The following is an 18,590-nucleotide window of genomic DNA, read 5'->3' as shown; positions in this document are numbered from 1 at the left end:
TTTTTACTGTTTTGTGGTCAAATAGATGCTGCTTGGTGAGCAGAAAACGAAGTGAGGCAATAACTATATATAATTTAATTTATTTTTTTCTGTCCAAAAAAAAAAAAAAAAGATAAGATTTTTTTATAATTGTTTATTGTTTTAAAACTTTGCTGAAAAGCCTAAAATAGATGTTTAATGACACTATGATAACATGCCCTGTAATGCTCTAACTGAATATTTCTTCATGGAAATGATGCTGGAACAATGTTAAAATAGATTTCTGGTCAAGACTTCAATGTGTGCACAGAATGACTTTGCATTGAATTAAAAGGATAGTTTACCCAAAAATAACAATTCTGTCATCATTTTACTCACACTTAAAGGGGTCATCGGATGCCCATTTTCCACAAGTTCATATGATTCTTTAGGGTCTTAATGAAAAGTCTATAATATACTTTGGTTAAAAATTCTCAATAGTAGTGTAAAAAAACACGTGTACCTTCAAAATCAGCTCTGCAAACATCAACTCATTATATTGCATGTTCCTTTAAATGCAAATGAGCCCCTCTCTGCCGTGGGATGATGAGCCGTAATGTTTACTTTATCTGCATTTAGCCCAGTTTAGCGAGTTTTTTCCTTTCAAAAACGAAAGTAACTTTAATCCTCTGCTATGTTCATTATTACATCCCACAACAGAACACCTCAATCGCACAGTCGGAGACATTCTTGTCTTCCTCTGCACCTGAGTCACACAATGGCGATCAGACTGTTTCAGCTCGGTGAGGGCGGGTCTAAGGTAAGATGCTCATGTCAATCAACTATTGTGGGAGGGGCCTCTGTCAGTGTGTCATCACACCGACAAGAAGCAGAGAATGACCTGATTTTAAAAAGGGGATGTTACTTTTAAAGATAAAAAAGTGTATTTTTTTCATCGTAGGGTGGTTGTGTACACAAACTACCAACACACATTAATGTTCAAACAACATGTAAAAGTGAGTTTTGCATCCGATGACCCCTTTAAGTTGTCCCAAACCTGTATCAGTTTCTTTCTTCTGTTGAACTCAAAAGAAGATTTATTCAAGTACGTTAGTAACCAAACATAGTATGGAAGAAATACTATGGAAGACAATGGCTGCCAGCAACCGGTTAGCAAATGTTGATTTGTTATTAAAGCAGAGAAGAATGAGAAATATAGCCAAAAAAATTTAAATATATATTTTATTTTTTGCTTTGAAAAGTATAAATAAAAGTAAGAAACATAAATTGCCATAGTCTACACATATTATACCAAACTGTTAGACACAATATTAATAATTGTTCATTATTAATTTAACACAAAGAACAAACTAAACCTCTGAAATAACTGACAACTGATTGCTGTCCAGCTGATTACTACAGTAGGTCTTGATATGAAACCGATTTAAAGAAATAATCCAACCAAAAATGAAAATTTGCTGACAATTTATGCACTTTCAGGCCATCCAATATGAGGATGAGTTTGTTTCTTCATCAGGTTTGGAGAAATGTAGCATTCCATCACCAATTGCTTCCTCACCAATGGATCCTCTGCAGTGAATGGGTGCCATCAGAATAGACTTGTTTACTGAGGAAGCAATATTATGGATAGATGATTTTGGCCAGAAGCAAAGATTTGAAGTTAAAAACATCTTAATGATGGATTTGTGTCTTACAAACACACAGCTTTTTACTTTTCAAGATGTTAATTGATGGACTGGAGTGGTTCGGATTACTTGTGGATTATTGTGATGTTTTTATCAGCTGTTTGGACTCTCATTCTGACGGCACCCATTCACTGCAGTGCAAAAAATGCTTTCTTACTTAGATTTTTTGTCTTGTTTCCAGCCAAAATATCTAAAAAATTTAAAATCAGGAAGGATTTTCTTAGAACAAGCAAAATAATCTGCCACTAGGGTAAGCAAAAATATCACTTCAAACCGAAAAGAAGATTATTTTTCTTATCCCATTGGCAGATTATTTTGCTTGTTTTAAGCAAAAAACCCACTTAATTTTGACTTGTTTTTTTCTGAAAACAAAACAATAATTTTTACTCATCTAGACAATCCTTCTTGATTTAAGAATTTTTAGATATTTTTGCTGGAAACAAGACAAAAAATCTAAGTAAGAAAAACATTTTTTGCAGTGTGCAGAGGATCCATTGGTGAGCAACTGCATTTGTATGGCAAATGTTCATTTTTGGGTGAACTATTGCTTCAACAGACACACAAGCAGATCTTACATTCAAATACTGGCATTGTAACACAATCTCACCAGCATGTAGATTTATTTAATAAGGCGTAATGTGTCTCAGGTAATGAAGATACTGTAACGCTCCGGTCGGTTTAATGCAGGCCGGATGGCTGCTCAGTGCTGTGCATAGATTCAAACACACAACCGTAACAGCAAAATGTAACAGTAAAGCTCTTTTAGAGTTGGTTTTGAGAATGAATTGATGTTTAGTGATGTAAGGCATTATCAGTTGATTCGCTCACTAGAATTCAATAAATCTGAGCAAAACACACATTTAAAAGAACAGTAAGTGCACACATGTTATAGGACAACTAATCAACCCTTAGGATTGGAACTACAACACCCCACGATGAGCTGACAGTAATACAGCATGCTTTACATCAGTGCTTCCCAGCTGGTTTTACTTTAGGATCAAGACCATAACCACCAAAAATATTAAGGGGGAAAATGTACCCAATGAGTAGAAACGGTCACATTGTTCCCCCAATATTGTAAATTCTTGCACTGATCTACTAGAGTCTATTAAGCGGCACTTTGTCTGTTGTTAGGATAAAAAAGGTTTAAAGCTTTTATCTTGAAAAGTCACAGTTTTGCATTGTGCTGTGAAAACAACAGAGGACATCCTAGATTTATGCTTTCCATTAGAATAGAAATCTTACACAGAATTGCAGTTTGCTGATCTAAAATGGTAATCGTGCATTAACAGATGAGCGGTCTGAACTTATTTACACAGCACATTTTTTAATTTGGTCACACATGTGCACTGCATACCACTTATGTGCATCCCTGTATGTGCACCCTGGACCACAAAACCTCTCATAAGGGTCAAATGTTTGAAATTGGGATTTATAATAGATTGACTTATAATAGATACGTTTTCCATTGATGTATGGATTGTTATGATAGGACAGTGTTTGGCTGAGATACAACTATTTGAAAATCTGGAATCTGAGGGTGTCATATTTAATTTCATTTTTAAAGCAGTTTAACATAAAGCAGCAACATAACAAATCATGAAAAAATGAAGGGGTATGAATACTTTATATATAGGCACTGTATGTATATGTGTGTATGTATATATATATATATACACTTTGGACACACTTTCCCATTCTCTTTAATGAGGAAGTGTGTCCAAACTTTTGACTGGTAGTCTATATATATATATATTATTAACTAAATAACTATTATTATTTAGCATTTATCAGCTGAGAACCACTGATTTAGATCATGCAGTATGTGGAACTGCTGCTTACCATGGGATAGTAACTTAACTCTCTCTGACAAGAATCCCGCTGCATTAGTACATTAATACTATCCACCTTATTTTCAGTCTAATAACAAATGCAGCCATTTGTAACTTGAATGTTTGAGGCTTTCGATGTCATTCATGTCCTGCTTATTTTAGCCCTTAAAACTCCATTTTGCTGCTCGATATATCAAACTTGTATTTGTTATCAAATTATTTGAATGTATTATCACACTCATACATATGGGATTGCAGCATGGGGTTGTAGTTACTCTTCTACTTATTTACCTATAGCAGCTAATGAATCAGAAGCCTCACACATTCACAGAAAACAGCTTACTAAGTTGCAAAATAAGGCGGGCGTTTACACTGAGACAAGCCCTAGAATCTGGACAATCTGGATCTAGATTTGTCCTAGAATCATTGAACACACAAACCTGCAAACACACAAACACTGTATACTGCAAACTGTCATGTGCAGTAAAACATGCAAAATACAGACCATGACATCAGAACAGAAGAACTGAGTCCTGCAGCTGAAGTCAAACACATCAAGCTGTCAGAAGAAGGTTAAATCTGAGGAACACAGTGAGTAGATCTTTCCAGAGACGCTTCAAGCTTTAACACAAGAAGAAGAGACGTGCCTCTCTCTAGGTGGGGCAGAGCACTGAAAAAGAAAAATCATATATCAGTAAAAACCTCCTTTAGCGATTCGATGTGTTTTTGTAAGAAAAATATCCACATTTAAAAAGTAAGAATCACTTTAATCTAGTTTGCTGCTTTGGGAAGGGGCGTGACAGCACTGAAATGCCATCTAAGCAGTTCACCAATTGAAACTCAGTGGGACTGCTAACAATCGCAAAATATTTTATTTTTCGGGTCGTGGACCCTTCATCAAACCCGGAACTAATCGAGCCATTTGTGCCAACCTGAGGAGAAAGCTATTGTGATAATGTAAATTATGTGAAAAATAATGTATTTTTCAAACCACCAAGCATGAGAGCATGTTCTAGTGCACCCCCAAAACAAAATAAAGACTTTGTAAAAGAGCTTAATATAACATTATTTTAAAAGACGTTTTTGATTTGATCAGAAATAAAGTAGAAGCAGTAATATTACAAATTATTATTACAATAGAAATGAACTCTTTTTTTTATTTAATCTATTTTATTTAAATGTAATGCATTGCTGTGATTAATTCTGGATTACCCCAGTCTTCAGTGTCACATAATCCTTCAGAAATCATTCTAATATGATGATCTGCATCTTAATTATTAATTATGGTTCTTATTATTATCAATGTTGAAAACAGCTTTTGCTGCTTAATATTTTTGTGGAAACAGGATAGAAAGTTCAAAAGAAGTTGTTTTATTTGAAATAGAAATCTTCTGTAACATTATAAATGTCTTTAATGTCACTTTGAATCAATTTAATGTGACCTTTCTGAATAAGAGTGTTTATTTCTGTTTTTAATGACTTTTGAAATGGTAATGTGTAATGGTTTCCACAAAAACATAAAGCAGCACAAACTTTTTCAACATTGATAATAGTCAAAAATGTTTCTTAAAGGTGCAGTGTGTAATATTTAAGATTATCTCTAGACAGAAATGCAATATCATATACATAACTATGTGTTCAGGGGTGAATAAAGACCTTACTTAATTAACCATTATGTTTTTATTACCTTACAATTACCAGTTTATATCTACATACACTGCGGGTCCCCCCACATGGAAGCCGCCGTTATGTTTCTACTGTAGCCCTGAACGGACAAACTGCTCTACAGATCGCGTTTCATCACTGCTGTTCTTGGGAAAAAACACTGACACAATGATGAACAAGTAACTGCAATATTCACAATAACATCGTTTTATTGAATTATCAAGTAAATATAATTCTCTTATTTACGTTTTAAAAGAAACTTCATTATTCTTTGCTGTCTGAAACGACAACATCTTAATCGCGTGTCGGTTGCCGTAGTTTCTGTAAAGGGAGGGGTGAGCGGTGGACGGAGCCGTTGGTTGCAATCAGGTTGCAATTCAAAACTTAACCGCTAGATGCCGCAAAAATCTACACACTGCACCTTTAAACAACATGATTTCTGAAGGATCATGTGACACTAATGATGCTGAAAATTCAGCTTTGATCTCAGGAATAAATTACATTTTCAAATATATTCACGTAGAAAATATTTTAAGCATTAATAATACTTTATGATGTTACCTTTTTTATTTTGACTTTTGGCCAGTAGACTACATATGACAAAGTAACTGCATGAGGGTGAGTAAATAATGACAAAACTGACTATTTCTTTTCCTTAGACGTGTTGGGCCACTAAAAAGACAGACTAAACTAAAGCACCACTATAGACACATCACACAGGGGTTTACTGCATTAAACTGAGCAGCGCTGACCGTTACATTTAGAGGAAGGCTGTAACTAGCAGAGAAATGCTATCTGTTGCTATGATAACAGCAGGTAGACACATTATCAAGCAAACACAGACACAGTACAATCTAAATGTTCATTACTCATTAACTAAACCTCTTACAAACCTCGTAACAATTGATGGAAGATGAAAGAACTGAGATCTTAGTAGATGCAATGCAGGCAGTGAATAGCTTAAATGTGAGCAGAGCAAAATAAATCTACATTAAAAGGAGTTTTCATGATCATTAGTCAAGGTGTAAATTCAGTTTGCCTTTGAGGACAGTAAAACACAATCACTATTGTGTTGTGCACCACTCAGAATTGAATTGAGAGCAAACAGGATGTAATCTGTGAAATCTCTGAATGTAAATCTAAATGTGCAACATTTTGCAGATGAAAGAAAGCTGGAACCGGATGTAACTAAATACCATGATGAAATGGCAGAATAATGACACTAAAATAAACATCCAAAGCAAAGATACTTTTTTATGTTTTACTAAGGTATGAAATAAGGTATGTGGTTAATATAAGCTATTTCCTAAAATAAGACATTTTCATTATTCATTATTATTTTTTATTTTTCATTATTAATTTTCATGTTATTCTACAATAAACAAATACATAAATGTGATTTTTTTTTAAAAGCTTTTACTTGTCTTGATAAAGATGGTTCCAAAAAAAGTGTCTAAATGAGACTACAGAGATTTTTAGGGACAATGAACATCACCACACCGAACAGATAAACTCATACTCACTAGAACTTTTACTCTTGCAAGCTGTTCTAACTAAATGTTTCTAAATAAAGGCTGAAATAGCGGTCAAAAGCTTTACTGTGGTTACAGTGAGGACATTTGTTTTGATCCCCTGCTGATTTTGTAAGTTTGCTCACTGACAAAGAAATGATCAGTCTATAATTTTAATGGTAGGTTTATTTGAACAGTGAAAGACAGAATAACAAAAAAATTCAGAAAAACATATTTCAAAAAAGCTATAAACTGATTTGCATTTTAATGAGTGAAATAAGTATTGACTTAGAACTTGTTGGCAAAACCCTTGTTGGCAATCACAGAGGTCAGCTGTTTCTTGTAGTTGGCCACCAGGTTTGCACACATCTCAGGAGGGATTTTGTCCCACTCCTCTTTGCCGATCCTCTCCAAGTCATTAAGGTTTCGAAGCTGACGTTTGGAACTGTCAGCTCCCTCCACAGATTTTCTATGGGATTAAGGTCTGGAGACTGGCTAGACCACTCCTGGACCTTAACGTGCTTCTTCTTGGGCCACTCTTTTGTTGCCTTGGCTGTGTGTTTTGGGTCATTGTCATGCTGGAATACACATCCATGACCCATTTTCAAAGGTTCTCACCCAAGATTTGGCGGTACATGGCCCCAATCCATCGTCCCATTGATGCGATGCAGTTGTCCTGTCCCCTTAGCAGAAAAACACCCCCAAAGCATGTTTCCATCTCCATGTTTGACAGTGGGGATGGTGTTCTTGGAGTCATAGGCAGCATTCCTGCTCCTCCAAACACGGCGAGTTGAGTTGATACCAAAGAGCTCGATTTTGGTCTCATCTGACCACAACACTTTCACCCAGTTCTCCTCTGAATGATTCAGATGTTCACTGGAAAACTTCAGACGGGCTGGACATGTGCTTTCTTGAGCAGGGAGATTTCAGTCCTTCATGGCGTAGTGTGTTACCAATTGTTTTCTTGGTGACTATGGTCCTAGCTGCCTTGAGATCATTGACAAGATCCTCCTGTGTAGTTCTGGGCTGATTCCTCACCGTTCTCATGATCATTGAAACTCCACGAGGCGAGATCTTGCATGGAGCCCCAGACCGAGGGAGATTGACAGTTATTTTGTGTGTCTTCCATTTGTGAATAATGTTGTCACCTTCTCACCAAGCTACTTGGTGATGGTCTTGTAGGCCATTCCAGCCTTGTGTAGGTCTACAATCTTGTCCCTGACATCCTTGGACAGCTCTTTGGTCTTGGCCATGGTGGAGAGTTTGGAATTTGATTGATTGATTGCTTCTGTGGACAGGTGTCTTTTATACAGGTACTCCCTTTAAGAGAGTGCTCCTAATCTCAGCTTGTTACCTGTATAAAAGACACCTGGGAGCCAGAAATCTTGCTGATTGATAGGGGATCAAATACTTATTTCACTCATTAAAATGCAAATCAATTTAACTTTTTTGAAATGCGTTTTTCTGGATTTTTTGTTGTTATCCTGTCTCTCACTGTTCAAATAAACCTACCATTAAAATTATAGACTGATCATTTGTTTGTCAGTTGGCAAACATGCAATATCAGCAGGGGATCAAATAATTTTATTCCTCACTGTATACTGAAGTCATGTGACCATGTTGGTCACAGAGCTTATTTTCTGTAACAATCCAAAAGCCAATGTAAAAATCCTACTAGGTTTTTGTCAAGAGAATCAGGGTGATGTGAATATACAGACTGGCCTACAAAAATACATCAACACTGCAGCACTCTATTCTTAAATGTGGCACTTTTCTGTTAGCTCACTGTTGTTACCTTTGAGAATGTAGTCTGTGAGGAGACTTGGGACTTTATCGCTGTCGTCTCTCATGGCTTCTAAAACTGTAGGAAAGCATTGATTCGACATGATTAATATGTATAGGCTACTAACAACCTGTAGCAGTAATAACAAGGTATTCATGTTCAAAAAAAGCCTCACTTTTGGTAAAAATCTGAAGGTCTTGAAGTGATGGTGGTCCGTCTTTCCTCTCATAAGGGATGACTGTTGTTACATACTAAATAAAAGCACATATGAGAGGGGTTAAACATGCCGTCACATTCACAGACAGATAAGGGATGTGCCTCAAAACATCGGCAGTCTTGGAAAATCAACTTTTTAACTCTTTAAAAATGTATAATCTCATTATACAATATATTTCTGCAATCAGTATTCAGTATTTTGTGGTGCAAAACAATGAAGTTCTCTGTTAGGGTGACCACATTAAACTTGAACATAAACATTTTCATGAAATACAACTAAGTAACCTAAACACCCTAAAGTAAATAACAGAGACAAAGCAGTTCTCTGATGTAATTTAATGGTCATATTACATGCAAAAAAGCAAACTAGATATTTATTTTATTTTCTAACAGTTTTATTTTGATATTATTAAATATTCAAACATATTAATCAATAATAAATGTATTAATTGAATTTTTAAATTTTTTAATTATTAATTTGTGCATTTTTAATTTCTTAAAAAATATTTTAAAATGTATTACATTTTTTTGTGTGTATTTTTAATTTCTTAAAAAAAATTTACAAATGTATTTAAAATTATACATTTTTTGTGTATTTTTAATTTCTGAAAATACTGTTATTAATTATGAGATTTTTATCTACTCATGAACCCTGGGTTAGGGTTTTGTTCCAAACTACAACTCCAATATGAGCCATAGTAACAGTGTAAACTATGAAAACATAACTTTTAACATCACTAGCTTCTATTTATTCCCAGTAAATAAAAATATATTTCTATTTAATATTTCTCTCAGCTACATTTTCATTTTTGCATGTTATTTTTCACAGATTCTGGCACAATGCAGCATCACTTTGCAACTAACAATCCAAAACAGTCTTGGGATTGACAGCATGCATACAGTGTAATGCTTAAAAACATTAACTGATAACCAGCTCACTAGATTTCTGCAGATAATGTATTAGATCTGAATTTCAAGAACAGATCTGACACTCCCAGAAGAGCAGAAAAGAGAAAGAGGGAGATATAGCCACCTGTTTCTCTCCGCCCCCATTGCCAAAAGTGTGGCGAAACCCATTCTGAATGGCAGAGGAGATTCCCTCCATGCTGAAGCGCTACAAGCACACAACAGAAGAAAGAAGACAAAGAGAGAGCGGGACAGAAAGAACAGAATGAAAGGGAAATCAAACCACATCAACTACAGCAAGAGATAATCGAGGAAGAAGAAAGAGCTCTATTTACCCTGTTTAGACCTTACTGCCAAAATAAAATAAAACAAAATAAAATCTTAAAAGTGCAGTATGAATTGCTGATAGCTAGTGGTTTAAATAGGTAATGTTAGTGCAGTCTAAATTCAAAGTGTAGAAATTAGGAAATTAGGAAAGAAGTATTGTTGTTTCCCTACTGCAGTGTAAAGCAAAAATAATATACCGATGACATATTCATTTTCATTTTTTTTAACAGTGCAGTGTCTTACAATAAATGGCTTTCATAGGAATGACAATAATGTAAAATTGCTGTTATTATTATTATTATATTTTAATTTCTTTGGCTTAAAACACCAGTGTGAATGTAATTTAGACTGAGACAGTATGCCACTAATAAAAAGAGAGTTGAGTCGCCTTTAAAGTTCAGGTACAAGTCAATTTACTGACTTTTTTCTGACTTAAAACTTTCTCAGTTAAGAACATGAGTTGGAGCTCTTAACTTTGAACTCTCAAACCAAATTAAATAGAATAATTTAACTTTAAAATGCACAAAATAAATTTTTTTCTTCCCAGACTCCATTTGCCTTTTTTTTTTTTTTTTTATATTGCATGTAGCATGGACTTCATATCGAGATATTATCATATCATGAGATTTTTTATACTGTTACATCCCTACTAGATGAATAAAAGTCTTATGGGTTTGAAGTACCCCTTTAAATTCTGTTATCATTTACTCACCAACAAACTGACTTCCATTCTATGGAGAAAAAATATATATTATGGAAGTCAATGGTTGCCAACATTCTTCAAAATATATTTTATGTTTAACAAAAGGTTTGGAACAGGGTGAGTAAATGATGACAGAATTTTCTTTTTTGGATGAATTATCCCTTTAAAAGTGTATTATAGTGGATGTTTTCTTTCCAGTTGTCTGAAACATCACAAGAGCCCAAAACTGACCAATGCATGAGAAAACAATAGTTTTGCCTGTAGTGTCTTGCCTTAAGAAAACAAATATGGTCAATTTTGACCAAGCTCAAGACAAAAAACAAAAATACTCCAACTAAACCCAATCTAATCGCTCATGCTACTCACAGAAGACTGCAGTCTCTCTGATCCAGACACGTTCTTCACTTTCCTCTTTTTTCTCAGCATCTCTCGGTGGATCTTCTGCCGGTTCTGTACGTCTATGAGAACTGAGATGAAGCTGTTCTTCACCTCCTTCTCAAACTCCAGCTCATCCCTGATGGCCAGGTGCTGGATGAGCTCCTCTGAATACCCGCGTATGGCCGTCTCCACTTCCTCCAGCTCATCGTTCAGCTCCAGCAAAGACATCAGCCGCACTCCTGCACAGAGAGAGAGAAAGACAGAGCATACGCTCAGACACGCTTTCAGCAGCCCTACACGTGACCTCCAGAAGGATACTTACTCTCCTCGTAGAGTTGGCTGCTGTGAGATCTCTGGCTCTTCTGAGAGATGAATGAAAGGTCTGAGTGTGGAGCGATCTCTGGCGAGTCCTGCATGAGCTCCTCTAGCTCCTCAATCACCTGAAAATAAAGTTTTCTTTCAGATATACATGCAGATTTGAAAAAAAAAAAAAAACTACAACAACAACAGTAAAACCAGTAATATTGTGAAATATTTAGGGCTGCCCCCTAATAGTCGACTAACTAGGGATGTTAACCGATGACCGTTTGACCGGTGGTTGACCGTATCAACGTTAACCGGTCAAAGTTGTTGGTAGTCGGTTAAAAAAAAAGTGCCGGTGCGTCTTTTACGCATTCTGAAGGTGCCTGTTTTATCCATTGGTTTTATCATGTTGCAGTCTATTAGGCAACATTCCGCATAAGATGGGCTTAGATTTGGAAATACATTACATCTACATTTCAGTGGTAACCGATAAGGTGATGATGATCATCATCTTTCTTTATTATGGTTAGCACTACCGAAACTAAAGCGGCGTCTCTTCGGAGCTGTCATTTTCTTAAAATGAGCCGTGGCAATGTTTCAAATGAGCTTCTAACCTAGACAAACGCCTTTATTTTCAAAGCGATCACCTTGTACCCAAACCATTTGAAACTAAGGAGCCATTTGTCCTACGATTACATACAACAAGCTCTTCGGCGCCGCGTTTGCGGGACTCATGTTTCGCGCTGTAGGGGATTTTTAAAAAAGTGACGTGAGTGGCAGTGTGTGTGTGTGTGTGTGTGTGTGTGTGTGTGTGTGCGTGTGCGGAAGGCAGAGCGGCAGAGAGAGGCTGCGATCACACCGAAGGCGTTTTTGCAGTCGGAGGCGCCTCTTTTGAATGGTTTTCTGTTGGCAGTGAGCGTTCTACGCGCTGCTTAAGCCCCAGGCGCCTCGCGTTTTCACCGCCTGCTGCGCCTCGCGTTTTTGCAGGAGCGCTCTGAGCGCGTGAAGTTGAAAAAAAAAATCAACTCTGAGCGGAAAAACGCCCAACGTCATTCGCGTTCTTTTCCATTGTCCAATCGACTGAATGGAGAGGCGGGCCTTCTGTTGTGGTGACGGAATTTTACGGTTGCTTAAAAAGTCCGGAGACTGCAAGAAATAGAGGAGAAACCTTTTGTGTCTATCGTGGGTAACCCGGAGCTGTATTTTTTAGGGTTTCTGCTAATATGACAGTTTACTTAACAGCATAAAACAGTCTATGCATAAAACTAAGATTTTAGAGTGCTCACGCTATAATCCTTTGATTTGACTGACAGGACAGCTGTTTTGGTCGTTGCTTAGCAACATAAAAAAACGCAGCACGCTCTTTTATTAAAAGTCACCAAAAAAAAGGCAGTGCTGTGCGCCTCGCGTTTTTAGAACTAAAAGACGCGTTCGGTGTGATCGCGGCCAGATGCGACATACTTGCGAAATTGCAGGAGCGGCTCGAAATGGCTGTTATTTCAAATAGCGTACCATATTTTAAACTAATCGGTTAACCGGTTTCAACCGGCTAATGAGGCTCGGTGGTCGGTCAAGAAATTTTTTAGTTTTCGCCATCCCTACGACTAACCCTAACCGTTAGTTGACGAGAAGAGGCTTGGTCGACCAAAATTGTATTAGTCGCTTAGTCAGAGAAAAAAAATCCACAGGAAGTGGCAAAGTCATGCAGTTGGTGACGAACAGATCATTAACGGCTGGTCTATGTGGTGATACAGTACATCGGGCAAGACATCCAAGAGCTCGATTATCACTCATCGACCTCAAATATGGCTCATCATCTAAAATTGTAAGTAGTAGCAACTTTACATGACCGCTCAATCTAATGTCAATGTAGAAAAATATGTGCTAATCAATTGTCTGTGCGGAGTGTGGAAGCTGAATACTAGAACGACAGATGGAGGTGCTGGTGCGGTCACTCGCTCTTAAAATACTCAAAATAGTCATTTTTGGTCATACAGATATGAATAATACATCTTTCGAATCGGTAAAGAATCTACGTTTGTTTGTGTACAATAGCAACAAAACATTGTGCTTTTGTAAAAAAAGAAATGAAAGCAAACAGGGTGAGCTTTCTGCTGTCTTGGTCTCTGAACTTAAACACATCAAAAAAAATAAAAATTAATTAACCGAAGCTCTGTATATACTTGCCTATGCAGGCTATTAAAGGCTCATTATTTGGATTTAAATGGTTTATTAATAAACATGCAATTAGTCGACTAATGCTTAAAATGAACGACTACTAGTTGACCAGAAAAATCTTCTTTTTTTTTTTTTTTTTAGAAATATTATTACAATGTAAAATAACAGTTTTCTTTTATAATATTTTCAAATGTAATTTATTTCTGTGATAGCGAAATTGAATTTTAAGCAACCATTACTCCAGTTTTTTAAAATAAGTTTTTAAATAATAATTTAATTTAAATTTAATTCAAGTTTCAAATTTCTCATTTTTGTAAATTTTTCTTGATACTTTTAGGGCCCTATAAAATTAGTTTTTTTTTTTTTTTTTTTTTTCCCAGATTGCATTTTATTTTTTACGGAAGCCAGTATCAGCCATGAAGTAAAAAATGTATCAGTGAGCTTACAATTCAGAAAAAAGATTGAATTGTGAGATAAAAGGTCACAATTGCCTTTATTATTTTTTATTCTGTTATTCTGCAAAAAAAAACAAAAAAAAAAACAGGCTTACATAATAATTCCCCAAATTATGATTTTTGTTTTTGTTTAAATTTTTTCTGGATTCAGTTTTAATGGTTAAATAAAATTTCTGCAATCAAAAAGCATGTCTAATTAATTGAAATCACAAAACTTACACAATTTGCCAACAATTTATTATTATTATTATTATTATTTACAATTTATAAAAATTTTTAGAATTCTGTGATTAATAGAAAGTTCAAAAGTGTTCTTTTCTGTGCCGGAATCCAATTGGAAAGTGTCTATAAGCTATGGAAAGGCAGCATATATCCACCTTATTCTTTAACCCAAAAGTACAGTAAGCCTATGGGCGAGACTTTCGGTTCATTAGCTGCTATAAGGAAATAATAAAGAAGAACAATGTACAGTAAACGGTAAAACTGTTGCACTACAAACCAGTGTGTTTATAATTAAAATAATGCATTAAAATAATATAGTAAGACACACCAATTTGCAATATCAAGCAGCAAAACCAGCTGTTTTGTACAGCTAAAAACAGCTGGACGCAAATTCGTCCAGAAGCCAGATCCATAAAATGTACAAATGGCCACGCCCACTCTTACAGGAAGAATAAGGTGGATAAATTATACTTATTAGAATTAATTTCTTTAAAAACATAACATTTTTTACTACTGTTCAAATGTGTGGGTCAGTATTTGCTTGGCGATGTGTTCTGGTTATTTTGCTTTGTTAGGCTGAACACACTTTGAATTAGCGGAATTATCTGTTTTCCAAACAGGAGTGAGCAGTCTTCACCTGTTCAGCAGTGAGCAGCGGTTCCTCATTGATACAAGACACAATGATGGAGTGCATGTCCATCTGTTCCCTCAGGTCCTCATCATCAGACAGATCCAGGTTCACACTCTCCATCCGCTGACGGAACGAGACAGAGGAAGTGTTAATGCGGTCTGAATGCTCTCATTGTTAGTGGACACAGGTTCTGGGCTCTAGACTCACCGGTCTGTCATCAATGCTCAGCGTTGAGAGGTGAATTGAGCGGGCTTTAGACTGACTCCAGTCCACCGGCATGACACTGCCATAGTTATCTGTCAGAGCGTTCCAGATCCTGGATGGACAAGAAAACGTCTGTGAACTAAACTCTATTCACACACACTTCCCACAAAGAGCCAATAACCCTTCAAGTTAGGGATGCACCGAATGTTCGGCAACCAAAATTATTCAGCGGAATAAGCGAAAAGGCCCATTAAATGATACCGAACAATGACTTGACACGATCAAATAGAGGCGTGCACTAATGCAGCAAACATGTGGGCAGTGTGCAAGCATTTAAAACTGTCCGAGAAAGATGCAAAAATCATTACAAGCACAGACAGCGAGAGACTGTTTAGTATCGCATCGCTTGTCTTCCATGAGAAGAGAAAGGTTACTGTATGATGACTGAAATCGCAAAATAGCCTTAAACCATTAGTAAATAAACTACTGAACATTATGTTGTCTAATACATGCACAAATTGTATGTATTAATAATCACAAAACACATATAGTTAATTGCTATAATTCAAGGTTCCATATTTAATGTTTATTTTATGATAGACATAATTTTGTGACAGAAATGTATGCTTTTGTGACAGGAAATCCTCATTTCATGTGATATCGACTTCAAATTTGAAACATAACTTAGACACATGTCTTTAATTTTATAGCAATTTTAGTTTCCAAAATATTTTGTAAAACATTTATTTAAATAAAATAAACATTTTTGGTCCATTTAGCACTTCATAGTAAACTTTTTACACTTTCATGTTTTCAAATGCTTTAACTTCTGCAATAATAACGCAACTATATAATTATAACTATTACTGTATATGTTTCCTTCCTGCTTCAGAATAATCATGCCTGTATACATGACAGTAAACAACATCCAGTCACGTGACCTCCGCTGATGCACAGGAATTCTTCACACTAACCATTCCTAACCAGTTATAACTAATAATCATACTCTTAGCTATCAGTAAGGTGTCATCTGTGAACATTTCACAAGATGAACCATGATGCATTACATTTTAAAGCCATTACAGCATCCTGTCGTCATGCACTCAATAGACACCGTTACTATGCGCTCTGACTGAATGTCTTCAATGGTCCACTGATGTACATTAATTAGACTAATGCATGCTTTTGTTTACTTACTCGTCGCATTTTAGTGTCGTATCTTCATTTATTGGCGTCACTGGGTTTATTGCATCCGGTTTTGAGTCTATATTTTTAAAGCATAATTGTAACTTCTGGTCGAAGTGTCTGGTCATGTCCTCAGCGGATGTGTAAGAGCTCGTCTCAAATGTGTTCTCGGTGTCTGTAATTCCATCCAGCAGCAGCGACATCTCTTCTGTGTTCACATCAACCCGCTCCAGATGAATATTCCGGCCCGTTCCGCCCTTAAATGCGTTCAAATCTTGCCACTCATCATCTCTCCGCGCTGAAGGCTCCGCCATAACTGCAACTCGAGAGATGTGCTCGGTTCGGACCAAATTACGAACCCCACTATGGTGAAAGCCTAGCTCATGAATATTAATTAGAACATACTTGCTGCGTCAGAGCCATATAAAAAGAGAGTTGCGACACGCTTTGATCTCGCCGCCGCACGGTCACGTGGTTCATGGAGCTCTCAATAGTTCCAAACAGCTCCGCGCTGTCAATGTGTTTGAATGGAGTTAAATAGGATAGACAGCAGTTTTACTATATTTGCAGCAATTTCGAGTAATTATTAACACATAATGTGCATTGATTGTGTATTGATAACTTCTCTGAATACGCTTTACAATCGCATTTTATTCTGGGGAGTGATAAACAGACATAATTAATATGTTCTCATACTCTTTGGCACTCAAATGTGACCAAACACCTTAAGTGTAACTTTTATTCAATTAAATAACTGTAATATATATAGTTAAGTTCTATTTAGTAAATATTTTGAGGAGGTTTTTTTGTACTTAATATGTGCAATAATGATCCTGACCATTTAAAAGACAACATTTTCTAATATAGTATTTAGATTACAGTTAGTGTAATATTTAAGGTTAAATACATCTGCATGTGTATTTGGACATGATCAAACACTCTTTTTTTATACAGTATGTTTCGATTTAACGATTTAATGTTAAATAAAAAAAAGTAATTTACTCTTGTTTTATGATATTCAAATATACAACATAAGTGAATATTATAAAAGGCAAGCAAAATGGCATTTAACATAATAGAAAAGATGAAAATAATGTTTAAAAAAACACAAGGCAACGAATTGCATTCAGCATACATTTTTACCGTGTTTCTTGAATGCAGTCTTTACTGAAACTCATTCAACCTCCTACAGTGAGAGAAAGATTGAAGAAAGACTAAAAACATAAAAAATATGACAACTAGTATCTGGTTATGGTCGCTATTACGGTGTTTCTCACGTTATCCAGCTGCATTTACAGTTTAACTGTTTATTTTTTAACGATAAACATTAACTATGACACGCTTCATAAAATACCACTATTGGCCAGTTTTTCGAGAGGTCAACTGATGCGTTAAAATGTAAAGAAATGCAGTAATTTCTTCAATATACTTGCGACTGTGCTTGAGAAGCGCTGAAATGAATGGGCTTCAATGGAGGAGCTATTGGTTGTTTGGAACTATTGACCGCTCCATGACACGCTTTACTTCCGCATTCCTCAGTTCCTATGGAAGCCTATGGGAGTGTCGCAACTCTCTTTTTATATGGCTCTGTGCTGCGTAGAAACCAGCAGCGTAAACTAATTAATATTCAGCAGCTTTAGGAAATAATAAAATAATATTAATAAAATAATAATAACTCTGGTTAAACTATTTGAATGAACATCACGTTGCGTAATTAATATTAATGAGCGAAGCCTTCACCATAGTACGATTGTAGGAATGCCAATCATAACGGTTCTTAAATATTTGATGGACATGAAATATCAGTGATTGGAATATTAATGTATGCAATTTATAATGCATTGAGGCATTTTACTTGTATAAACAATACTATTTTGCATTATTTTATATTAATTATTATTTAAATATTAAAATAATAACAAGATGAACATTTTAAGAACAAACTGGGACAAGTTTGGGGCATAGTAGGAACGATTTACCATGAATTAGCATGTTATTAGCACAATTTAACATGCCGTTAACATGATTTAACATGCTGACCATATTAATACCATGTTGTTAATGTCATTACCATGTTACTAGAATGCTGATAGAATTATTAACAAGTTACTAGCATGATTCTAGCATGATTAGCATGTTACTGGCATGTTGTTAGTATGATTAGCATGTTACTAGCATGATTCTAGCATGATTAGCATGTTACTGGCATGTTGTTATGCTGCGTTCCAGGCAGGTTTTTTAACTGCCCTGCTGAAAAAACCAGCATATGCTGGTTAGGTAGGTTTTGGTGCTGGGATGCTGGTTTTAGCTGGTTTATGCTGGTTAATGCTGGTCCTTTGCTGGTTTATGCTGGTTAACGCTGGTCCTTTGCTGGTTTATGCTGGTCCTTTGCTGGTTTATGCTGGTTAACGCTGGTCCTTTGCTGGT

The 18,590-nt window shown here is 35.9% G+C and overlaps 1 protein-coding gene across 2 annotated transcripts; it reads right to left on the bottom strand.

The window, feature by feature from the left end:
* Positions 1–1,862: 1,862 nt before the first annotated feature.
* On the bottom strand, positions 1,863–16,477 carry fez2a (fasciculation and elongation protein zeta 2a). Of its 2 annotated transcripts, XM_073846638.1 has the most exons (9): positions 16,176–16,477; positions 14,982–15,090; positions 14,781–14,897; positions 11,308–11,425; positions 10,974–11,224; positions 9,705–9,785; positions 8,631–8,706; positions 8,468–8,533; positions 1,863–4,166 (listed from the first exon to the last, which is right to left on the bottom strand). In XM_073846638.1, exons 1-9 carry the CDS (start codon positions 16,475–16,477, stop codon positions 4,150–4,152), a joined length of 1,137 nt encoding a protein of 378 aa, XP_073702739.1. In that variant the 3' UTR covers positions 1,863–4,149. The 2 variants fall into 2 exon arrangements, with proteins under 2 accessions (XP_073702739.1, XP_073702740.1); XM_073846639.1 differs by lacking the exon at positions 9,705–9,785.
* Positions 16,478–18,590: the final 2,113 nt, after the last annotated feature.

Source organism: Garra rufa, chromosome 9, assembly GCF_049309525.1.
Source record: "Garra rufa chromosome 9, GarRuf1.0, whole genome shotgun sequence".
NCBI classification, from domain to species: domain Eukaryota; kingdom Metazoa; phylum Chordata; class Actinopteri; order Cypriniformes; family Cyprinidae; genus Garra; species Garra rufa.
This window is presented reverse-complemented; position numbering and strand designations above follow the sequence as displayed.

What these genes read in the sequence shown, in the direction of transcription:
- fez2a (XM_073846638.1), bottom strand. Translation starts at nt 16,477, where the DNA reads ATGGCGGAGCCTTCAGCGCGGAGAGATGATGAGTGGCAAGATTTGAAC. An exon ending in TGAGCATTGATGACAGACCG is followed by an intron (nt 14,898 to 14,981) that starts GTGAGTCTAGAG and finishes TCGTTCCGTCAG; the next exon opens with CGGATGGAGAGTGTGAACCT. An exon ending in CCTTCAGATTTTTACCAAAA is followed by an intron (nt 8,534 to 8,630) that starts GTGAGGCTTTTT and finishes GCTTTCCTACAG; the next exon opens with TTTTAGAAGCCATGAGAGAC.